We start from the raw sequence: 25,109 nt of genomic DNA, 5'->3' as shown, positions 1-25,109 counted from the left end.
AAAAACGAAGCCAGGATCGTGTGCTGCTCTGGTTGTGTTGTGAGTGAAAGCATGCCAAAAAAGAATTAAGACGAAATTAATTCTTTGTTTTGCGACTCGCAAGCATGCAACAACAATTTCGTTTATCCATCAGAGACACAAGCATAGACGTCGAGTCCTTTCAGGACCTGATGCGGCCGTCAGAGGATGGAACCGAGCAAGGTAAAGGTGGTGTTTTTTTTGCATCCTTCTATACTGCCTGCATTTGCTTATATTTTCAAGCAAATAAACACTATATATATCCGCGAACGACCCAGATGAAGCAATTAACAGTGGTGAACGATAAATCTTATTTCAAGTTTCTCAAAAAAAAAAAAAAAAACAGTTGTACATTTGTCGAGATCTGCTAGTGCCTTCCTATTTACAGATAGGATATCACGCAGGACCTCATCCCATCTGAAAAAAAATATTAAACCATATGCTAATACAAGAAGCTTATGTTACAACCGATAAATATGATAATCGTGATATCTGGCGAACGGACAAACCAAGGGTGATGACCATATATAGCAGCGTCTCCTTTTCACACTAACCGCGGCCAAGTCGTGAAATAATTCATGCCTCATCAACTGGCTCATAATTTCCTAGTAGGATGGGTACAATAGAAGCCTTCATATTTTAGTACTTCGCAACCGTTCCATCCTACGAGCGAAGTAGCTCTTTTTCTCTTAGTTTCACACCCAGTTCTTCCTTCGACGGTAGCTTCCACTCACCCTTCATAGCAGCAGACCACCATGCCTTCAGCTCATCCTAGGAAATGAAACCACATAATTCATCATATAAGCCATTTCATAATCCAATTCGTGCGATGGGACCAAAACCATTTCATGTAACTAGTAAATAGGTGCTTATTGGAGAAAAGTGGTTAAAACTATAAGCTTTGACGATGGAAGCAAAGAGATCTGGGAGAACTGTAAAGTACTTTTTTTGCGAATATTTTTCATCAAGAGGGAAGTAGAGTTTGAAAGGGTTCAAGGACTCGCTCTGGTAAATCCTAGGATTACCACAGTAGCCCCAGAGACACACTGAAACAGCAAGAGAGAAACAAGAGAAAAGGTGCAAGAACCCTCGGCCTCCACACACCCCAACTGACTGAACCTGTGGCAAAGAAAACATCAACGCAGTGGTAGCCTGCAAAGCAGTCAAACCATGGTGACGAAGCATCCATAGAAGACGAGACGAGCTTCCAACAGCAGTGGCAGCAAAGCATCCGCCATAGAGAAGAACAAAGCAACCTTAACCGACAAAAGCATCCACCAAGGAAACCAGCATGACAACGGCAGTAAAACATCCGCAAATGAAGAATGATGGCCAAGCCTACCCCGGCAAGGAGACACAATTGTAGCGGCGAAGGATGCCACTACGAAAGTCAAACTACAACGACAAAGCAACCAGAGAAGGGAACTGCAGCGGCAAAGTATTCACTCAGCAAGAACCAACGGCATCGGCGGCAAAGCATCCACCGAAGATTAACGGAACTTTGGCGGCAAATCATACGCCGGAGAAGCGATAGGAGTAGTGGCGAAGTATCCACCAAAGAAGCGACAACAGAATCGGCAAAGCGTCTGCAAGAGGACCACGGCAGGAAAAAGTGTTGAAGGTGATAGAAAGACTATCGATGTATTGTACGAGATATGGTGTTACACATATATAAGCAAGTATAGCCGAGGGTTTATAAAAAGAGAACCAGTCAACAAAGATCCTTGCCTAATAGAGATTGATCTATCTATCAACGAAGATTCTTGCCTAATAGAGATTGATCTATCTATCCTAGCCATATAGACAAGATTATAATACCAATCAACAGATATCCTTGTATAATAGAGACCGATTCATCTATCCTAGCCATATAGGCAGGATTCTAACACCCCCCACAGTCTGAGCGTCCTGTGGGACGGTACGGTGAGACCGGTACAAAGAGAAAACACCCCCTAGTCTAGGCGTCAACTAGGACACTAAGACTACAACAAAACTTCGAGAACACCGTAGAAGGCATCTCCTTTGTGAAGATATCAATAAACTGAGAGGTCATTGGGACGTGAAGAACTCAAATGTCGTCGATGGTAACTCGCTCGCGGACAAAGTAAAGGTCAATCTCAACATGTTTCGTGTGATGGTGTCGAACTAGGTTGGTGTAGAGGTAGACCGCACTCACATTGTCGCAATAGACTAGGGTTCTCTTGGTTAAAGGACTATTAAGTTTCTGGAGGAGTTGGCAGAACCAACAATTATCTGCAACACCATTGACAACTGCTCTATACTTAGCCTCAACATTAGATTGAGAGATGGTTGGCTAGAGCTTGGATGACCAATTGTCGCTGAGGATGACCAATAGAGATCTATCTATCAATGTAGATCCTTGTCTAATAGAGATCTATCTATCTATCCTAGCCATATAGGGGATTCTAACACCAATCAACGAAGATCCTTGCCTAATAGAAGGATATCAAGCGTGCACGAAAACAACGAAGAGCTCCATAGCTAGATAGATGACGTGGTAGGACCACAAGCGGCAACGACAACTACACGCAACACCGAGGGGGTAGGTAGCCATTTGTGTGCCACCATCGCCATGGCAAGGGAACTTCAAGACAACACCATCAAGGAGGAACACGATGCAGACAACACAGTCATAGGTTTTCACCCAAAAGATCCACGATGAGAATGGAAGGTGCATGCATGACACATGCCTCCAAGGTGGAAAATGGCGCCCAAAGGGCATCGCCATTGTCGGCCTCACATCAAGGCTTTCACCAAGCACCCTCTCCCAACACACAGTCGCACAGTCAAATCAAGTCATGGTCGCAGATCACAATGTCGCAACCACAAAGAGCAGCACAAGGTACACCGCCGCACCATGAAGCTCTGCAGAAGAAGGGGAAAGATCGAATCTGAGAGCCCCGACCCACATGTCACTGTTGTCTCCGTATGCGTGCGACATGGTAAGCTTTGGCTTGGAAGGGAGCCTAGGAGGCAACGAATTCGATCACCCCATAGGCCACTAACCACCGAGGAAGGTAGACACGACAAAGCCGCCAACGACAAGGTAGCCACCATAGGAAAACGCAAATCCAGTAATGAGGAGGACATATCCGGCCTCAAAGGCCCAGTCTGCGATCTCGTAGCGCTCGAGTCCGACAAACAAGGAAAGAACAGAGAATAAGGAGGAAACAGGTGGCAGACGAGCAATCTTTGTTGCCAGTGCGCGAAGGCTAGTGATGGCAGCGGCCAGAGAGCGGACGCTAGTGGGAGCTCTGGACAGTGTCTAGTCGCCCCTCTCATTGCCTGCGAACTATGTGGAGGGGTACATGGCTACTTTCCCCCTATTGTAAAGTCGCGGCATATCATGTGCAATCACTTATTTGGTGCAAGAGTGCAATCAAACCATTTAGAACATCCAATCTAGATATGACAATGTCGTTTTGTGTTTCTAACCTCCCACATCACCCTCCATAAATGGAGGATGATGTGGTAGGGTAGAAATTTAAAAAGGGCAAACATAGTTGGTTCTAAGATTGGATACTATGGATGGTTTTATTGCACGCTTGCATCAAATAAATGATTACACCGGATACGTCCTCTTGTAAAGTATGATGTCTATTGTTAAACATGTGCCTTCTACATTACCCACAATTTGCTAGGCATGCATTATATTGATGTCTCAGTCCATAACCAATTTAGTATCTATTAGTGTATGGATAGAATAAATGTATTCCATATATTCAAACAAAATAAGATTACTTTGAATAATATCCGTGGTTATTAAAGTGGTAAGGCGGGACGTGGCGAGCCATCCTTTTGAGTCGCTTAGGCGAGGCACAGCAGCGATGCCATACGAATATGAACTTCATTGCTGCAGCGTGGAGAAGGTAGAAAAATAAAAAAAGAAGAAAGGGGAACAAAATAAGAAAGCACAACCCAAGAGACCACCAAGCAGCCCATATAAGTGTTGATAGCCTAAGGCCATCTCCAGCAGGCCGCGTAAACGGCCGTGCAAAGTATTATTTTGCACTGTAGATTGCACTACAGAGTAGAGTTTGAAATAGAGAGTGGAATAGGAAGTCTGAGATAGTCTAACCTTCTAATGAGACCATGACCTGGTGCTGCCACTCTCCTCTCAAGACCCTTCCATCAGCTCCGCCTCTCTCTCTCCCTCCCTCCCTCTCTATCCCCCTCCCCCTCCCATTCACATCCGTTGCTGCTGCCCCTTGCAGATCCCTCTCCACTTTATGCTGATCAAGAGCTGCTGCCTGCTGCTGCTCCCTTCACATCCCTGATGCTGCAATTGGCTGGTGAGGAAAGCTGTTATGGCCATGAGGGCCGATGGGGATGGGACGGAGATAGGAGCTTGGCCTTCCTCAAATGCTGGCCGTCCTCAAGTTATTCATCTTTCTTCTCACTCACCTCCTCTCTCGTTTTGCTGGATTTTGGTTGTGGCGACAGGGACGCCTAGGATTTTTTTTTAGCACCTGGACGCCTAGGCAACTGACTCGAAAACCATGATTATATCATTTGGTGTGTAAAAATTCCAGAAACAATTTAGAAAAAAAGTGACTGACACTTTTTCTATATGAATGAAGCAATAAACTGTCCACCACAAGAACTGTTGGGACAATATTTCACAGCTCTCATTAAGGCATAATACAACAGATAATAATTAGCTTTACCCTGTTCACTGCCATGAACTGGATACAAAATGGTGCATTTTAGTGTGGTGTCGCTGTATTTGGTCAACTTTCAGTAATCACCCAACTACGTCAGTCAAAACATCAAACTTCTATGCAGTAACATACCTCATGGAAGTCATGGTTGGATACAAAGCGAGAATCTACTTGACAGGTTGAATTTCTGATGGTTACAGAAAGGCGACTCCTATCAAGTGCTCCTGTAAGACATCCACACCATTTACTCTTTTTCCATTTAACCACAGTTTTTTTTTATTTTTAAGCAATGAACAAATGCTGTGCATAGAAGAACAATTTTACAAATTCAATCACCAAACTAAGGCAACTTTTTAGTCATTTACCATTCAGGCGGGCAACATGGTATCCTGTGCCACCCAATGCTTCCTCCCATTTACCAAATCGCAGTCGGACAAAAAAGCCATCTAACGTAGTGTGCATGATCGGTGATCTCAGCCATCTGTCATGAATAACAAACACAAAAAGGATCAAACATGAGCTTTCAGTTTTTAGGATCTTCTGTAACTTGAGCTAAGTTTCCACTATGAATGAAACAGGTGCAATTTCTCATGCAAAACAACAAAATGTTTATATCAAAAAAGAAACAAAAAACATGGCTTTGAGATAATGCAAGTTCTTGTCATTTTTATGGCACACTAGTCTCTGAACCAGGCAGTAAAAACACTGAACTAACCATAACCACATAAGGTACTCCGTCAATCCCAAAAAGGAGGTCATTATAGTTTTGTCCTAAGTACCAGTTTCTCACTGAGTTATACTGGTAGAGTAGTGTGCTTGGGGGTCCCCCCTTGCTGATCCATGTTCGAATACTTGTACTTCTTATTTTATGCCCAGGAGGCTTCTTCCCCCCTGTGGTTGAGGGTAGTTTTGTCCTGTGTAAACCATCATAAGGTCTTTCTTTTGGGTGTTGTACAGGTTTTCAAATCCTTTTACTCTTCTTAATCGAGGATACACACCTCTTTCAATCTTGAAGAAAAAAATCATAAGTTTGACAAGTTTATACAAAAAAGTATAACTATTTATGATACCAAATACTAAGTATCATCAAATTCACCATGAAATATATTTCCTAGTATGCATATTCGGTGCCATGAATATTGATAACTCAATTCTATAAACCTGGCAATCTTAAGATGGTTTGCCTTTGGCAGTGTTTTAAAGGTGTCGCCTAGGCGTCCAAGCACCTTGCTCGCCTGGGCGTCCAGACGGCGGTCCAACGCCTTGTCTCGCCTTACCGCTTTAAGAACCATGGCCTTTGGACAAAACTAGAATGACTTTCTTTTTGGGATGGATTTAGTATCTAATGGTATATATTCGTCCACCGAGATGCTCTAAGAAATCATTATTTACATGTTCCCCTTTCATACAAGAACATAAATCACCTGAATGCAAATATACATGTTCTTCATAAAAAATACACGTGCTTCCTGGAAGGCACAAAATTCAAATGATCCAGAAATCCAGTGGAGTACCTTAAGATATCTGAGCGGGACAGGCGAAGCCTATGTAAGGCACCAAAAATAACACTTGATTCATCATTAGACATAGTGCCATAAGGTACAATTTGCTTGTTGTCTGATGGACCTGCCATAAAATCTAAGACTCCTCCCTTCAATTCTACTTGGCTTCTGTCTGTATCTTCAGCCAATATGTTCAGTTCTAAATTATGCTGAGTTGCCAATTTTCCAGCTGTGTTCCCTCCATGATGCTGATGCTCACGCTCAGATATGAAGTTTCCTCTTAATTCTTCATTGTTTAGACACATCGGTTCCTTGCCTTTGTCACCTACCCACAAAACTATTCTTCCGTTTCCACTAGAAGATTTATGATTTTCATGTCCTGCCTCTACTTTATCATGGCTGCTGTAACTAACAACAAAAGAGTTAGTTTTGTGGTTTCTCAGTTTGGGACTTCCATGCTCACACGCGATAGCCAAGCTTACTGCAGAGGTGTTTGCATGTCTAAGTGCATCCAATCTCTTTGCAAAAACAGAAGCCATTGTTTCAGATTGCTTAGGTTCCTCTGGAGGCGTTGCTGGACATTTACTACTTGTTACACCATCGCTGCTTCCTCTTCCAGTGAAGTATTGTATATTATTTAGTTCCTTCTCCAAATTAAAATTCTGAAGAGGTGGACAACACAACTTGTCACCCACAGCCTGTGGACTAACAGCATTCTCTACATTGCATGGTGTTGCCTCCATCAATTCTACTGATGCTTTTGGCAAAAGCCGAGTTACCCACAAGCTTTCCCTCAAACCACCTTTATTTTGTGTTGCATCATTTGAGCAGGCAGCTGTGCACTGATTTTGTTTTTCTTCTAGAGATCTAGAGCTAAACTTACTGGAACTGGGCAGTTTCATATTTCTTTCTGGTCTCATTTGGAAAATATCAATTTGACTCTGAACATTTCCTCTACAGCCACCAGAAATCATCTGAAATCCTTCAGCAGCTGAAGTCTGAGTAGCCAGATCAAGAGTTTCTCTACCCATGCCAATTTCTTTGTTCAACATAGAATTGCTATCATTTAATTCCAGGGTCAGTCTATTGAACACATGTCCAGCACAGTTGCTTTCTGGTTGACGACAATTATCTCCTGAAGTTATCATAACATTACGAGTATACAGGGACTGGAAGAGCGAATTGAAGCCAAAAAATTGCATAGGAACGCTGCGGTTGTTTTGAAGTGGCTGGGAAGGTGCTGCAGATCCATCTCCTGTACTTGCTGAAAACTTCTGTTCAAGTGGAACGGCAGCAGTGGCTCCATCTAGCATGGGTAACCCATTCGTGAGTGATGACATCCAGTTGAAGAAAGATGTACCACATTTTTGCAATAATCCCGAACAAGAACTCTCATTGTCTTCTCTTCTAAATCTTTTGTTTCCAGAAGAAGGCATCGTGGCTGCACAACACTGCGCATGCTTGCGCTTTGGGGCTTTTGTACTTGTACAGCTCTCGATGCTCTCATTGCTGTCATCACCCTCCCTTGTATTGTTACCACAATTGCTGTCATTGTACATAACTTTTTCTTTGCCTCTCACAAAATTGCTGGAATCAACTCCAGGTACCGACTCACATCTTGCAACAATATTAACACCAGATGCTGACTCACCTCTAGCAATAACAGGCTCATCCTTATGGCTTTCGTGCAGAACCGGATCTTGGCAATTGTCATGAGAATGAATTTCTAGAGCATTACTACTTACACCCAGGCTTTGAAACTTGCCTTGGGAACCTACCAATTTGCCTGAGAACTCTACTGCATCACATGAAATTCCTATGGAAGAAGGTAAAATTGGATTCTCTGTGTTCGTTGGCAAAATAGATTCTTTCTGACAAACTGCCTTTACTAACCGAGCACGCCATGCATTAGTTTCCCAAGATCTTTCATTGCAGAAAGTGGTTGCACAGCAAGCCTGGTTTTCTGAAATGCTAGGCACGACTTTTTTCCTGGAGGCTGAACCTGAAAAAACCCCATGATAGATAGTTGTTACGAACAAAACATAACAAACTTGCTTTAATTGACTTTCCAAAACATTAAGTATTACTATGGGAAGCATCCTTGCAGCATCTGGTGGGACAATTCCCCACTTCCATGTCCTCCAGCTTATCCACGCAACAGTTTTCTGACTCTTCTTTACCTTCGTTCATAACATTAATCCCTTCACAGCACTCTACAAGTTTAGCTTTGAACAAAGTTAAGTCAGATAATAGAAAAGAAACTTCTTAACTTTTTAATCCTATTTGACCAAAGAAGTTGAGCTCTTAGCTATTACATATTTCCTCCGATCCAAATTATCAGTCGTTGCACCTAGATATATTCTTTGAGTGTCGTTTCGCTCGATCAGTCTGGAGCATTCTACAGATGGCAACCGGCTTTAGTCCACCTCTTAATGTGGACCATATGTTTGGGGGTTGGCTTCAGGGTCGTAATAAATTACTAAAATCTGTGTTTCTACTTGGAGCGGTGGTCTTGTGCCGGGCTCTTTGGATTTGTAGAAATGATTTAGTGTTTAAGAAAAAAAATCTATTGTTCTCCTTTGCAGGTTATCCTTACGACAACACATTGGCTTTCGAGTTGGGCTATTCTCTAGAGGGAGGAGGTTCAGCACTTCAGCCCCTAGTTGCAACGGGGTCGCAAATATTGATGAGGGTGGCCTTAGCGTTTTTTTCCCAGACGCATGGGTGGCGATCTAGGCTTCGGATTGATTGCCACTGTCATTGTGACATTTTGGTTTTTTCTATCTGTAGTTGGCATTAGACAGAGGTCGGAAGTTTTATACCAAGGCGTTGTATCCCCTTGATGTAATGTACTTGGTACTTTTAATATAAGCTTCCATTATCGAAAAAAGATATATGTTATGTCTAGACATAATGTACCTAGAGAAATCAAAACAACTTATAATTTGGAACATAGTACATATGTACTACATGCCAGATGAACCTTCAAAACATAATATAACACATGATAGGCAACAGAGTTCCCTAACAAACCTTAGAAAAGAGAGTTGGCTTGATTTTGATGTGTATTTTGTTCTGATTATCTTAACACAGTGCTCTATATATTCATTGTATTAGACCCTTCTACATGATGAGCAGCTAGCTAGACCAATAAAGGATTGGCAAATGCAATCTCTGGGCAAAAGGGAAAAAAGAATTGCCTTCAAACTACCAAATCTCTGAATTAAATTATGGAAAGGAAGAAAGGATGTGAAGGGGGGCCATTGTCTCATTGCTTGGCCAAAAGTTGCTAGGCCAAAGGAGCTTGGGGGGCTCGGCATCTCAGATCTTCAAAGCCTAAACTGGTCCCTGTGTGTTAGATGGCTTTGGTTGAAAAAAACTGCCAGACAAGCAAAAGAACTGTTCTGGAAGCTTATTCTCCATGGCCATGGGTACTGAAATTGGAGATGGCCATGGGTACTGAAATTGGAGATGGCCTTGGGCGAGTCTACAGCTGCAAGCAAACCCGGTGGTTTAGAGCTTATTCTCCATGGCCATGGGTACTGAAATTGGAGATGGAAAATCTACACTTTTTTGTAGTGATAGGTGGCTGGCTGGGCAACGTGTGGAGGACTTGGCTCCACACCTTCTTCCGATGGTCTCGAAGCGTACAGTAAGCAAAAGAACTGTTCTGGAAGCCTTGACTGATTCAAGATGGATTCAAGACCTTCAGGGTGTCTTATCCTGGGAGGTGCTCATGGAGATCACACTCCTTTGGGAAGCTTTTGCAGGGGTTAATCTGCAGCCCGGCATTCCGGATAGGCACTTTTGGAGGGTGTCCAGCTCCAGAAAATATTCAGCAACCTCGGCTTATGCAACCATCTTCCATGGATCATTGCAGTCGGATGCTTTTGATCGTGTCTGGAAGACTTGGGCTCCTCCTAAGTGTGCTTTCTTCATCTGGCTCGTGATCCACAATCGATGCTGGACAGCGGATCGCTTGGCTAAGAGAAATCTTCCCCGACCAAGCTGTTGTCCCCTCTGTGATCAGGACGATGAGACGATCAATCATATCCTGGTAAACTGTGTTTTCAGCAGACAATTCTGGTTCTTCCTCCTCCAAAGAATGGGGTTCACCGCTCTTTGTCCGCAGCCTTCTGATTTGATCTTTGATGATTGGTGGAGGAATAGTATCAGCTCCGTGGGAAAGGAGCTCCAGAAAGGACTCAGCTCACTCATTGTTTTGGGAGCTTGGATTATATGGCGACAAAGGAACTACTGCGTGTTCAATGGCAAATCACCACATCTTGCTACAGCCCTGATCACAGCTGGCAATGAAATTTGGTGCTAGAGTTCAGCTGGCGTGGGACGGAGCCAGAAAAAAATTTAGAAGGGGCTGAACTAAACTAGTGTAGTATAGAAGTCCCTCCTACATTGTATATGTACGCTAAAAATTTTAGAAGAGGCTCTAGTGGGGCTCTATGTACTCGACAGCGGTAGGAGGGGCTCGAGCCCCGCCCGCTCCACCGCTGCCTCCGTCCCTGCCCGCCAAGGGTCTAGGCCTGTTGACAGCTCAAAGTGAACTCCTTAATGGTTTAGTTGTTCCTTTTAATGAAATGATACGCAGCTCTCCTACGTGTTCGAGAAAAATAAATTATGTCTTTAAGACTTACTTGAATCTTGCTCCTGCGATCTCATAGACGTAAATTGTAGGGCGTCAACATTTGTACTATTGGGGCTATCCACGGTTACTCTCACTGAGCTGTCACTGCGAATCCGCAGTTGTGATGGCATCTTTTCTGATACCTCTAGGTTATCATTTATGGTATCACCGTTCTTTTCACCTGGACCAGAACCACTTCGTTGAGGTGAAGATATCAATATGCTCAATGTATCTGCATTCCAACGAAGAGAAGCCTTTCTTGTGCTAAGACTAGACGCCGCAATTTTAATGCTCAAGCCTTCATCCGGAGACCACACCAGCTCAGAGAGGGGGCTCATGCCGAATTTTCTGACTGCATTTACACCTGCACCTGAATGTCGATAACGGGCCTTCAGAAAATCATATAATATAAAGAGTCCTCCGCATATTATATAATATAATAATTTATAGTTTGCCTGCGCGTAGAAGAACCGGGAAAGCAAGATAGCACATGACTCGAAGTGCCAAGTGCAAGGAAGTATGAATGATCTCTATATATGGCACATTATGTAATTCCTTTTCCTTGCGTGTAGGCATGTAGCAGAGGCATATATGTTTGTTGTAAAATACTCCTACTGGTATATGCATTAGAAAGTATTCGATGAAGTATCTGCAGAACTTGTATCCGCTCGATGCTTTGTCCAAAAGGCACATATTGACAGCATCGAGGGTACATGATACATGGATCATGACGTCATAAAACACACGCACCCACCTAAAAAGAGAGAGCACCATCTACATCCGATCGTGCTTGCTTTTGATAAAACACAATGCAGAAAAGTACGGTGAAGACTTTCCCTGGAACTGGAGGCTGAATAAGAGAGCGCATAATAAATAAATAAGTAAAATGATGTAGCCTGATGTGCGAGTCAGCAACAGCCGCACCTCACCTCTGGGAGTAGAGGATCACTACCATCTCATCTCACTGCTGCATTCGCCTCATCGCGGCGCGGCGGACCTCAGAAACACCGCACCCCGCAGCCCGCACCAGAGAAGCCGGCGGACTCTTCTCGATCGCGCACCAGCTGCTTTCGACCGCGCCGAGCCGCGAGGCCTACAGCTAAGGGCGGGAGGGGTTTCAGCAGGCGGGGACCGCTGCGAAGGGCGGCCAGGGGGCGGGCACCCGGTCCGTCGAGCGTCCTGGCGCGGTGAATCTGGGAGCGGCGGCCGAGGAGGTGCAGGAGCGCAGCATGTCCGCACAGCCGATGCTTGAGGGTTGAGGCCAATGAATGAGGCCAGAAGACCTTGTTGCATGCGTGGGTGGGAGGAGGCTGCCGCGGGGACATGAGGCGGAGGGTGCTCCACGTCGAGGCCGCGCGGGACACAGGCTCCGGTGCGCTGGGTCTAGCGGTGTATGGACTGTGGAGAGGGGGGTTTTCGGGAAACCCAAGGCGGCGCCTCTCTTCCAGTCTTCCTTTCCATTCGTGGCCTACGGCAGCCGCGGTGGTGGATACGTACGTTCAAAAAGAAAAAAAAAACGAACGGCAGCCGCCGAATGCGGGTGCCGTGCGGGGGCAGCGGGCCTTGATGAGCTGTCCGGATCGTGGTGGGGTGGCGCGAGACAGGGAGGGGACTGGAATTGCCGGATTGGGTTGGGTCGGGTTGGGCTGGGAATGCGATAGGACGACGGGACGGCGTTAGTTTATGGATTTGAATAAGTTGATTTATCATCATTTTAATTTTAATAGACTAATAATTAATAATAATATGAGGCATAGATTGATTTTATCAAATTTGTAGAATAGACTTATGATGCATTATCTCATATAGAATAGATTGAGGGTCCGTTCGTTTCTGCTGAACAGACCAGGATTAATTTCAAATCTCCAAAATTTATAGTAATTATTGAAGTAATCTATGCCAGATTTATTCTCCCTTCATTTTATACGAAACGAACAGTCCCTGATTCTTTAAACCAAATACTTCATTAGACTCGGATACGGGTCGGACATGCCGGTCGCACAACACTACCGTTTTTTATAGAGCTTTAGTTGTGGCTCTACCGGTGTTAACAACGAGTAAAATTATCTATAGGAGGAGATAAAACTGATCCAAATTGGTCTTGAAAAAAACAGCCTAACAGTTTTTTTTTCAAAATCAGATAATAACTTTGTCAAAATGCAATAAAGTGTTAAGGACTGGTTTAGAAACTTAAATCCCCTCCGGAATTATTGAGAAAATTAAGCTAATTCTTTTCTTAATCTCCGAAAATTCCTAAGAAATTTAAGTTTCCAAACTAGTCTTTATTGTTACATTTTTCTCGCCAAAATGTTTGTCAGTTTAGTATCTAAATAAATAAGAAAACGATGGAATCAGAAACATCCATCGCGTGGAAGATAATTTTGCCGTGCAAATCTAAGCGATGTTATATTTTAAAATTTATAAGAGCCCTTTCGGTTTTCACAGATTCGTTATCCAGGATGATTCCTAGCGCATTGATTGTCTAATTTATATAAGATTTAATTAGCTAGAATTATTTATGGTACATTCTTGGATAAACGAATAAGGAGATTACCCTATGCTTTTTAGCTGACCTAGATCAATCTAGTGACATCCACACCACCACATGGTCTCTAGAGTCAAAAGTTTTGATTTCTTTTTCTTTGCTAGTTTTCTCGTAAGCCTACTGTCAGCGACCTTCCCGGCCTAGCCCACTCAACGCTACACCTTTGGGCGTTTCCCGGCGCTCGTGGGCTAACACAAGCGAGCCCCTTCACTCGCTCTCAAAACCCGGGCTGTGAACCTCTGATACCAATTGTCAGCGACCTTCTCGGCCTAGCCCACTCAACGCTACACCTTTGGGCGTTTTCCGGCGCTCGTGGGCTAACACAAGCGAGCCCCTTCACTCGCTCTCAAAACCCGGGCTGTGAGAGGAGGGGAAATCTCACTTATAAGCTCACCACGGCCCCCTCCGGCTAGCGAGGTGGTACTAAAGCCGGGCGCTAACGGCTAGGCTCCTGACACCTACTGATTTTTTATAGTGTGAGCGTGATAATTACTTTTTCCCCCAAGCAAAGGGAAATCGCCTAGACCAATTATTGGAACCGGCTAGACTAGTTTTTGCAAGATCGGTGGTCTATTTGCCATCCGAGCATAAAAGGTTTTTTTTGTGAATCATAATTGTGTCAACATATATATATTTTTTGACAACTCTATTGTAGAACAATTGTTTTTGTTTTACTTTACAGCTGAATCTTTCTATCATAACCAATTGCTTAATAAATATATCATCTCTATTTCAGCACCACCATTGCATTGAGTAGAAATATGGACGATAATGGATCACAATCTAAATATTTCTTCATAACTCGTTTGAGTCCTTAATTAATTTTAATTTAAAAATAAATAAAAATAGAGTCTGATTTTAATCTAATCTGATACTTAAATTTTATAGTATAAAATTTAGAATCTATTGTCATCCCTAAGCAGAAGAGGCTAATTGTATCTGCCATTGACCACCAATGGTTTTGCTTGCTGTTAGATTACGTACTAGTGTACTACCTTTGCTAGTATCACTGTGAACAGCAGGTGGTTCAAGATCTATTGATGGGCATTCTGCAAATTATACCATAGACCGCACCTAAGATACATCATTTACATGTTGCTAATGGTTATTTTACCGGTACCATGAATTCATATATTGGTGTTGCTAGAACTATTAGATAGTGATCATACTGCATCCGCTAGTCATTATTCAAATGTCGGTTCAAATTATGCAAATTATAATTCTGAATATTATGCTCAAGAACCACTGCAACTTTGCTTGCTTAGAATTTTAATGCCTCTAGCAATGTACAACATGCACCAATATATCCTCACACGTCTCTCTGCTTAACACGGGTATCAAGTTAGTGACAAAGATTCTTGCTAATAGACTGCGGAGAGTTATCACCAACCTTATCCATAAAAACCAATATGGGTTCATAAGGGGGCGCACCATTCAGGACTGTCTGCTTTGGGCCTTTGAATATATTTATATGTGCAAACAGTCTCAAAGGCAAATGGTTATTCTAAAGCTTGACTTTGAAAAGGCTTTTGATAAAATATAACATAGTGCTATAATGGATATACTTCATCATAAGGGCTTCGGAACCAAATGGTTGAAGTGGATGGATATGATCATGGGCGACATCGTCTGTCCTGTTGAATGGAGTTTCATAGAAAACGTTTTATTGCAAAAGAGTAGTTCGCCAAGAGGACCCTCTATCACCGCTCTTATTCGTCCTTGCAGCAAATCTCCTTCAATCCATACTCAATAAAGCAAAAGACTTTGGTATCATCAAGCTCCCCTTGGCTACAACTTCAGGGCATAATTTCTCAATTATATAATATTTTGATGATACAATTCTAGTAATGGAGGCTTGCCCTAGGCAGCTTTTCTTCCTCAAGGCCTTACTGAATTCATTTGCAGACTCAACAGGGCTACATGTCAATTATCAAAAGTCAAACATATACCCTATCAACGTGTTAGATGAAAGAATGGATCTACTAGTTAAAACCTTCAACTGTAAAATTGGTACCTATCCTTGCACATATCTAGGGCTACCCATGGGGACAACAAAACCAAGAGATAATGCATTCTTACCTTTGATTCAAAAAATAGAAAAGCACCTATCGACATCATCTCTCCCCTCTCACATGCTGGCAGGCTACAGATGGTAAATTCAATCTTCACTTCCCTACCAACATTCTTACCTTTGCATTGTCTCACTGGTTATTTAACCTTGTGTTGAACCTTTATTCACTGTCATTATACACTATTCAAGTATGTTCATCATACTGAATTTCCTGTTCAACACTTAGCAAACTTGTTAGTCCTTTAAATATGTTGTCATCCAAATCACCAAAACTCACAAAAGGGATGAATGCACTTTCAGTTAGTGAACCTTAGACGTTGAAGGGTGTCCACTCCCTTCAGAGAGAAGTCGACTGAAGGTTCATTAGGTCCCCGGGAAACATTCGTCGGATGCATGTGCAGGCCGGTGATGTAGAGAGCGTCAGACGGCGGAAGATCGATGACGTCGTCGAACGCTCCATCCTCCTCCTGGCAAGGAGCGTATCCTGAGGAGGAGGTGCTGCGACGAGGACGAGTGACACCAACCTTTTGGCGCCTCCCGCGAGTAGGTTGCGAGGGCATCGAGGATCCCTCTTCTTCCATCCGGCCAGAGTCGCGTCCTCTCTTGGAGAGGGGACGACGAGGCGGAGGAGAGAGAACCGGTGATTCCTCCTGAATCTCGTCAGAGTCACTGCTGAACTCTACCACCGATGGGTTGTGGCGACGCACCATTTTGGAGAGGCTTTGGGGAGATGACCGGTTGAAGTGAGTGTGTGAGGAGGCTCAAGAGGCTGAAATGCTAAGGCTTGAATGTTTGTAAGTGAGGGAAGGAGGAGGGGAAGCCTATAAATAGGCAGCTGAACTGGTCCCCCCAGACCGGTTCAACCGGTTTGATGCAGTGTGGTCTGGTTGAGCATATTCGGTCAAAGGAATAAAGCAAAAAAAATTCTGACGCATCTGCAAAAAGTGAAAACTGACGCGTCTGAAAAGTGTACAGTACCTGACGCAGTCTGAAAAGGCGCGAAAAAGCGACTGACGTGACAGGAAAAAGTGACTGGGACATAAATTAAAGCTACAGATTCTGAAAAAAGCAAAAGCTGAAAAAGTGCTACAAAAAGGGTGATCTGGCGTCTGAAAAAGTTACTGTGCAGACTCAAAAAGGCGCTGCAAAAGGGCTGACACGGTCTGTCAGCCGGTCAGACTGACCTGCATCAGCGGCTTAGACAGACCAGACCGGTTCAAACGGTCCTGGACACCGGTTCAACCGGTTTCAACCAGGGAGTTTCCTGGTTAAAACCAGCCGAGCTGAAGTTCAACTTAGAAGTTCAGCTGGTCTTGAAAGGGAAATGTGCCCTTGGGCCATTTCTAAGTATTTTGGTGATTAAGTGACCAACAAAAATGGTTATGTGTTAAACTATGCCAAATGGTGGACAAAGTGCAAATCAATACAAAGGTATGATTCTAGACTTAGTACATTTTTTGTGTACTAACATATTTGTCTAAGTGCTAGAATCAGAGAAAAGACAAATGGAAAAGACTTGGCTCGAGCAGCCAAGGCTCTGCTCAGTCTGGGTGCACCGGACTGACCGGTGGTGCACCGGACAATGTCCGGTGCGCCAGGCTGGCTTCTGGTGAACTGCCTGCTCTCGGGTCTCAACGGGGGCGTACGACTATAATTCACCGGACTGTCCGGTGAGCCAATGGTCGGCCGAGCCAACGGTCGGCCACGCAATCCGCGCGTGACGCGTGGCCGGGCCAACGGTCTGAAGGGGGCACCGGACTGTCCGGTGTGCACCGGACAGTGTCCGGTGCGCCAACGGCTCCAAATCGTCAACGGTCGGCTGCGCCAGAATAGGAAAGAAATCTGCACCGGACAGTGTCCAGTGGTGCACCGGACTGTCCGGTGCACCAGTCGACAGAAGGCAAGATTTGCCTTCCTGGATTGCTCTCAACGGCTCCTAGCTGCCTTGGGGCTATAAAAGGGACCCCTAGGCGCATGAAGGAGTACACCAAGCATTCTTTGATCATCTCTTAGCACCAAGACATCTCTCTAGCGCATTTGATTTGTTGTGATAGCAATTTGAGCTCCTCTTGAGTTGAGAACTCCGTGTGTGATCTTAGAGCTCAAGTTGTGACTTGTGTGCGTATTTGTGCTCGTGCTTTGAGGCTTGTGTGTGTTGCTCTTCCCACTCTTACATCTATGCTTCTTTGTGATCATCTCATTGTAAGGGCGAGAGGCTCCAAGTTGTGGAGATTCCTCGCAAACGGGAAAGAGAAAAGAAAGAAGAACACCGTGGTATTCAAGTTGATCATTGGATCACTTGAAAGGAGTTGAGTGCAACTCTCGTCCATTGGGACGCCACAACCTGGACTAGGCAAGTATTGTACTTGGCCGAACCACGGGATAAATCATTGTGTCTCTTGTGCTTGTTCTTACTGTGTCAATTGTGGTTCACAAGAGCTCTCCTTAGTCACTTGATTTCATTGTGCTAACACTTAATCAAGTTTGTGGCTTTAAGTTTTAAGTTTTTACAGGATCACCTATTCACCCCCCTCTAGGTGCTCTCAATTGGTATCAGAGCCGTTCTCTTCAAGAAAGGGACTAATCGCCCGAAGAGATGGATCCTAAGGGAAAGGGGATGGTGGTCAACGATAAGGAGAAGGAGTTCATCTTCAATGAACTGAGGGACGACAAAGCCACTAACTCCGGCTCGAGTCAAAAGAAGAAGGACGAGAAGAAGAAGAGGCGGATCAAGAAGATAGTCTACTACGACAGCGACGAGTCTTCCTCTTCCCAAAAGGACGACGAATACGAGGAGAAAAAGAAAACGGTTAACTCTAACTTTTCTTTCGATTATTCTCGTATTCCGCAAAGTTCCAATGCTCATTTGCTTTCCATTCCACTTGGTAAACCTCCTCACTTTGATGGAGAGGACTACGGATTTTGGAGTCACAAAAATGCGTAGTCACTTGTTCTCTCTCCATCCAAGCATATGGGAGATAGTAGAAAATGGAATGCAATTTGATAGTCTGGATAGTCCCATATTTATCAATGAACAAATTCACAAAAATGCACAAGCTACTACTGTGTTGTTAGCATCATTGTGCAGGGAAGAATATCATAAGGTGAGCGGCTTGGATAACGCCAAGCAAATCTGGGACACCCTCAAGATCTTGCATGAGGGGAACGACGTCACCATGCTCACCAAGATGGAGTTGGTGGAAGGTGAACTAGGAAGATTCGCGATGATCAGGGGGGAGGAGCCAACTCAAACCTACAATAGGCTCAAGACCCTGGTCAACAAAATAAGGAGCTATGGAAGCACGAGATGGACGGATCACGACGTCGTCAGGCTTATGCTAAGGTCCTTCACCATCCTTGATCCGCATCTTGTAAACTCTATTCGTGAAAATCCTAGGTACAACAAGATGACGCCCGAGGAGATACTTGGAAAGTTCGTAAGCGGGCGAATGATGATCAAGGAGGCGAGATATGTTGATGAGGTGTTAAATGGCCCAATCCACGAGCCTCAAACCATTTCTCTAAAAGCAACGAGTAGCAGGGAGGCGCTACCTAGCAAGGTGGCGCAAGTTGAGGCGGCCGGGCTGAATGAAGATGAAATGGCCCTCATCATCAAGCGCTTCAAGATGGCGCTCAAAGGTCGCAAGAAGCATCCCAACAAGAGCAAGACGAAGGGGAAGCGCTTCTGCTTCAAGTGTGGTAAGGTTGGTCATTTTATTGCTAACTGTCCTGATAATGATTGTGACCAGGATCAAGAAAAGAAGTGGGAAAAGAAGAAGACTTACAAGAAAGCGAAGGGCGAGGCACACCTTGGCAAAGAGTGGGACTCGGATTGCTCTTCATCCGACGACGAAGGACTTGCCGCCTCGGCCTTCAACAAATCATCCCTCTTCCCCAACGAGCATCACACCTGCCTCATGGCAAAGGAAAAGAAGGTATGCACTAGGAATACTATTACATATGCTTCTTCAAGTGATGATGAATCTAGCGATGATGAAATAGACTATGCAAGTTTATTCAAAGGTTTAGATAGAACTAAAATTGATAAAATCAATGAATTAATTGATGCTTTGAATGACAAGAATACATTGTTAGAAAAGCAAGAGGATCTTCTGTACGAAGAGCATGATAAATTTGTATATGTCCAAAAATCTCTTGCTTTAGAAGTTAAAAGGAATGAAATGCTTTCTTGTGAATTGTCTACTTGCCATGAGACTATTTCTAGTTTAAAAAGTGTTAATGATGATTTAAATGCTAAGCTAGAAGTAGAAAATAGATCTAGTTCTTGTGTAGAACATGTAGTGATTTGCAATAGGTGTAAGGACTTTAATATTGATGCATGTGTTGAGCACCTTACTTCTATTGCAAAACTAAATGGTGAAGTGGCTAGTCTTAATGCCCAACTTAAGACTAGCAAAAATGAATTTGATAAACTAAAATTTGCAACGGATGCCTACACTGTTGGTAGACACCCCTCAATTAAGGATGGGCTTGGCTTTAAGAGGGAAGCCAAGAACTTAACAAGTCATAAGGCTCCCATCTCCGCCAAGGAGAAAGGGAAGGCCCCTATGGCTAATAGTGTTCAAAAGAATCATGCTTTCATTTATAGTGATAGAAAATTCTCTAGAAATGCTTATAGGAATTATTCTTATGATTCATATGCTATGCATGTTCTAGTTCTTCTATTGTGCATGATATGCCTAGGAAAAATGTTATTCGTCATATGCCTAGGAGAAATGTTGTTCATGTACCTAGGAAAGCAAGTAATGAACCTTCTACAATTTATCATGCTTGCAATGCTTCCTTTGCAATTTGTAGAAAGGATAAGAAAGTAATTGCTAGGAAATTAGGGGCAAAATGCAAGGGAGATAAAACTTGCATTTGGGTCCCTAAGGCTATTGTCACTAACCTTGTAGGACCCAACAAGAGTTGGGTACCTAAGACCCAAGCCTAAATTTGCCTTGCAGGTTTATGCATCCGGGGGCTCAAGCTGGATTATCGACAGCGGATGCACAAACCACATGACGGGGGAGAAGAAGATGTTTACCTCCTATGTCAAGAACAAGGACTCCCAAGATTCAATCATATTCGGTGATGGGAACCAAGGCAAGGTTAAAGGACTAGGAAAATAGCAATTTCATCCGAGCATTCCATTTCTAATGTGTTTTTAGTAGAATCGCTCGGATATAACTTGTTGTCTGTTAGTCAATTATGTAATATGGGGTATAATTGCTTATTTACAAATGTAGATGTGTCTGTCTTTAGGAGGAGTGATGGTTCATTAGCTTTTAAGGGTGTACTAGACGACAAACTCTATTTAGTTGATTTTGCAAAGGGGGAGGCCGGTCTAGATGCATGTTTAATGGCTAAGACTAGCATGGGCTGGCTGTGGCATCGTCGTCTAGCACATGTGGGGATGAAGAACCTTCACAAACTTCTAAAGGGAGAACATGTGTTAGGACTAACAAATGTGACTTTCGAAAAAGATAGACCATGTGCAGCTTGTCAAGCAGGTAAACAGGTGGGAAGTGCTCATCACAGCAAGAATGTAATGACCACATCAAGACCTCTGGAGTTATTTCATATGGACCTCTTTAGACCCGTCGCCTACCTAAGCATAGGAGGAAGTAAGTATGGTCTTGTTATAGTTGATGATTTTTCCCGCTTCACTTGGGTATTCTTTTTACAGGATAAAACAGAAACCCAAGGGACCCTCAAGCGCTTCCTAAGGAGAGCTCAAAATGAGTTTGAGCTCAAGGTGAAGAAGATAAGGAGCGACAACGGGTTCGAGTTCAAGAACCTTCAAGTGGAGGAGTACCTTGAGGAGGAAGGAATCAAGAACGAGTTCTCCGCTCCCTACACACCACAGCAAAATGGTGTGGTAGAGAGGAAGAACAGGACGCTCATTTACATGGCAAGGACGATGCTTGGAGAGTTCAAGACCCCCGAGCGGTTTTGGTCGGAAGCCGTGAACACGACTTGCCACGCCATAAACCGGGTCTACCTTCATCGCCTCCTCAAGAAGACGACGTACAAACTCCTAACCGGTAACAAACCCAATGTGTCATACTTTCGCGTTTTTGGGAGCAAATGTTATATTCTAGTGAAGAAAGGTAGAAATTCTAAATTTGCTCCCAAAGCTATAGAAGGGTTTTTGTTAGGTTATGACTCAAATACAAAGGTGTATAGGGTCTTCAATAAATCATCGGGTTTGGTTGAAGTCTCTAGCGACGTTGTATTTGATGAGACTAATGGCTCTCCAAGAGAGCAAGTTGTTGATCTTGATGATGTAGATGAAGAAAACGTTCCAACGACCGCAATATGCACCATGGCAATTGGAGATGTGTGGCCACAGGAACAAAAGGAGCAAGATCAACCTTCTTCCTCAACAATGGTGCAACCCCCAACTCAAGACGATGAACAGGTTCATCAAGAAGAGGCGTGTGATCAAGGGGGAGCACAAGATGATCATGTTATGGAGGAAGAATCACAACATGCCCCTCCAACTCAAGTTCGAGCGACGATTCAAAGGAATCATCCCGTCGACCAGATATTGGGTGATATTAGCAAGGGAGTAAGTACTCGCTCTAGATTAGTTAATTTTTGTGAGCATTACTCTTTTGTCTCTTCTATTGAGCCTTTCAGGGTAGAAGAGGCCTTGCTAGATCCGTACTGGGTGTTAGCCATGCAGGAGGAGCTCAACAATTTCAAGAGAAATGAAGTTTGGACACTGGTGCCACGTCCCAAGCAATACGTTGTGGGAACCAAGTGGGTGTTCCGCAACAAACAGGACGAGCACGGGGTGGTGACAAGGAACAAGGCACGACTTGTGGCAAAAGGTTATGCCCAAGTCGCAGGTTTGGACTTTGAGGAGACTTTTGCTCCTGTGGCTAGGCTAGAGTCAATTAGCATATTGTTAGCCTATGCCGCTCACCATTTTTTTAGGTTGTTCCAAATGGATGTGAAGAGCGCTTTCCTCAACGGGCCAATCAAGGAGGAGGTGTACGTAGAGCAACCCCCTGGCTTTGAGGATGAACGGTACCCCGACCACGTGTGTAAGCTCTCTAAGGCGCTCTATGGACTTAAACAAGCCCCAAGAGCATGGTATGAATGCCTTAGAGACTTTTTAATTGCTAATGCTTTCAAGGTTGGGAAAGTCGATCCAACTTTATTCACTAAGACTTGTGATGGTGACTTATTTGTGTGCCAAATTTATGTCGATGACATAATATTTGGTTCTACTAACCAAAAGTCTTGTGAAGAGTTTAGCAGGGTGATGACTCAAAAGTTTGAAATGTCAATGATGGGCGAGTTGAACTACTTCCTTGGGTTCCAAGTGAAGCAACTCAAGGACGGCACTTTCATCTCTCAAACAAAGTACACGCAAGACTTGATCAAGCGGTTTGGGATGAAGGACGCCAAGCCCGCAAAGACTCCAATGGGAACTGACGGACACGTCGACCTCAACAAAGGAGGTAAGTCCGTTGATCAAAAAACATACCGGTCGATGATAGGTTCCTTGCTTTACTTATGTGCTAGTAGACCGGATATTATGCTTAGTGTATGCATGTGTGCTAGATTTCAATCCGATCCAAGGGAGTGTCACTTAGTGGCCGTGAAGCGAATTCTTAGATATTTAGTCGCTACGCCTTGCTTCGGGATCTGGTATCCAAAGGGGTCTACCTTTGACTTAATTGGATATTCAGACTCCGATTATGCTGGATGTAAGGTTGATAGGAAGAGTACATCAGGGACGTGCCAATTCTTAGGAAGGTCCCTGGTGTCCTAGAGTTCTAAGAAACAAACTTCTGTTGCCCTATCCACTGTTGAGGCCGAGTATGTTGCCGCAGGACAGTGTTGTGCGCTACTACTTTGGATGAGGCAAACCCTCCAGGACTTTGGCTACAATCTGAGCAAAGTCCCACTCCTATGTGATAATGAGAGTGTTATCCGCATGGCGGATAATCCTGTTGAACACAGCCGCACAAAGCACATAGACATCCGGCATCACTTTTTGAGAGACCACCAGCAAAAGGGAGATATCGAAGTGTTTTATGTTAGCACCGAGAACCAGCTAGCCGATATCTTTACCAAGCCTCTAGATGAGTCAACCTTTTGCAGGTTGCGTAGTGAGCTAAATGTCTTAGATTCGCGGAACTTGGATTGATCTATAGCATACATGTGTCTTATGCCTTTGATCATGTTCCTTTATGCATATTGTTGTTATTTATGGTGTTCAAGTTGTACAAGCACTCCCCGGACCTCAAAAGTCCATGTGTGAGTGATGCACATATTTAGGGGGAGATGTGCTACAACTTGACCCTTTGAGACTAACCGTGTGCTTGAGTTTACTTGATTTAGTCTCAAAGGTGGATTGAAAGGAAAATGTGAACTTGGACCATGAAAGACTTCCACTGCACTCCGATGAGAGGGTAACTTACTCCAAGTTCATCTCCATACTCTTATTGCATTTTACTCTTATTTGAAGATTTTGGTGAGGCAATAGGGTTTAAGGGCCAAAATGATCCCGTTTTGGTGCTTGATGCCAAAGGGGGAGAAGTTAAGGCCAAAGCAAGAAATGGATCAGCTACCACTTGAGAATTTTGAAAATAGTAGAGTTAGAGTTTTTGTTTTGTCAAAATACTCTTATGGTCTCTTATTGTCAAAAATTGGTCTCTTGTGGGGAGAATGTTTGATTATGGGAAAAAGGGGGAGTTTTTTAATCTTTGATCAATTTCTCTTGGAATACCTTTCTCTATGCCTCAACAAGTGAATTTGACTTAGAGATAGGAAATTGAGTTTGATTTGCAAAAACAAACCAAGTGGTGGCAAAGAATGATCCAAATATGCCAAATTTGAATCAAAACAAATTCTTGTTCTCATTTGCATTGATGTTGCACTACTATATGTTGCTTTTTGTTGTGTTGGCATAAATCACCAAAAATGGGGAGATTGAAAGGGAAATGTGCCCTTGGGCCATTTCTAAGTATTTTGGTGATTAAGTGACCAACAAAAATGGTTATGTGTTAAACTATGCCAAATGGTGGACAAAGTGCAAATCAATACAAAGGTATGATTCTAGACTTAGTACATTGTTTTCTGTGTACTAACATATTTGTCTAAGTGCTAGAATCAGAGAAAAGACAAATGGAAAAGACTTGGCTCGAGCAGCCAAGGCTCTGCTCAGTCTGGGTGCACCGGACTGTCCGGTGGTGCACCGGACAGTGTCCGGTGCGCCAGGCTGGCGTCTGGTGAACTGCCTGCTCTCAGGTCTCGACGGGGGCGTACGGCTATAATTCACTAGACTGTCCGGTGGTGCACCGGACTGTCCAGTGAGCCAACGGTCGGCCGAGCCAACGGTCGGCCGCGCAATCCACGCGTGACGCGTGGCCGGGCCAACGGTCTGAAGGGGGCACCGGACTGTCCAGTGTGCACCGAACAGTGTCCGGTGCGCCAACAGCTCCAAATCGTCAACGGTCGGCTGCGCCAGAATAGGAAAGAAATCTGCACCGGACTGTCCGGTGCACCAGTCGACAGAAGGCAAGATTTGCCTTCCTGGATTGCTCTCAACGGCTCCTAGCTGCCTTGGGGCTATAAAAGGGACCCCTAGGCGCATGAAGGAGTACACCAAGCATTCTTTGATCATCTC

At 44.0% G+C, this 25,109-nt stretch overlaps 1 protein-coding gene across 10 annotated transcripts; it reads right to left on the bottom strand.

Moving 5' to 3' along the window:
- Positions 1–305: 305 nt before the first annotated feature.
- LOC103652459 (uncharacterized) lies at positions 306–12,314 on the bottom strand. 10 transcript variants are annotated; one of them, XR_004857342.1, is made up of 8 exons: positions 11,774–12,309; positions 10,855–11,214; positions 8,290–8,415; positions 6,215–8,204; positions 5,066–5,181; positions 4,833–4,924; positions 4,118–4,524; positions 336–789 (listed from the first exon to the last, which is right to left on the bottom strand). XR_004857342.1 is itself a non-coding variant. In XM_020550450.2 (7 exons), exons 2-7 carry the CDS (start codon positions 11,180–11,182, stop codon positions 682–684), a joined length of 2,772 nt encoding a protein of 923 aa, XP_020406039.1. In that variant the 5' UTR covers positions 11,183–11,214; positions 11,774–12,314; the 3' UTR covers positions 306–681. The 10 variants fall into 10 exon arrangements, 8 of the variants coding, with proteins under 8 accessions (XP_020406039.1, XP_020406042.1, XP_020406041.1 ...); XR_002268183.3 differs by having other exon boundaries at positions 8,290–8,427; positions 11,774–12,307; XM_020550450.2 differs by lacking the exon at positions 4,118–4,524 and having other exon boundaries at positions 306–789; positions 8,290–8,427; positions 11,774–12,314.
- Positions 12,315–25,109: the final 12,795 nt, after the last annotated feature.

The sequence above is a fragment of the Zea mays genome, chromosome 3, assembly GCF_902167145.1.
Source record: "Zea mays cultivar B73 chromosome 3, Zm-B73-REFERENCE-NAM-5.0, whole genome shotgun sequence".
Classification (NCBI taxonomy): Eukaryota; Viridiplantae; Streptophyta; class Magnoliopsida; order Poales; family Poaceae; genus Zea; species Zea mays.
The sequence above is the reverse complement of the archived record's forward strand: the minus strand, read 5'-3'. Positions and strand labels throughout refer to the sequence as shown.

What these genes read in the sequence shown, in the direction of transcription:
- LOC103652459 (XM_020550450.2), bottom strand. Translation starts at nt 11,182, where the DNA reads ATGAGCCCCCTCTCTGAGCTGGTGTGGTCTCCGGATGAAGGCTTGAGC. An exon ending in TCCCGCTCAGATATCTTAAG is followed by an intron (nt 5,182 to 6,214) that starts GTACTCCACTGG and finishes TATTCATGACAG; the next exon opens with ATGGCTGAGATCACCGATCA. An exon ending in CCATGTTGCCCGCCTGAATG is followed by an intron (nt 4,925 to 5,065) that starts GTAAATGACTAA and finishes GATGTCTTACAG; the next exon opens with GAGCACTTGATAGGAGTCGC.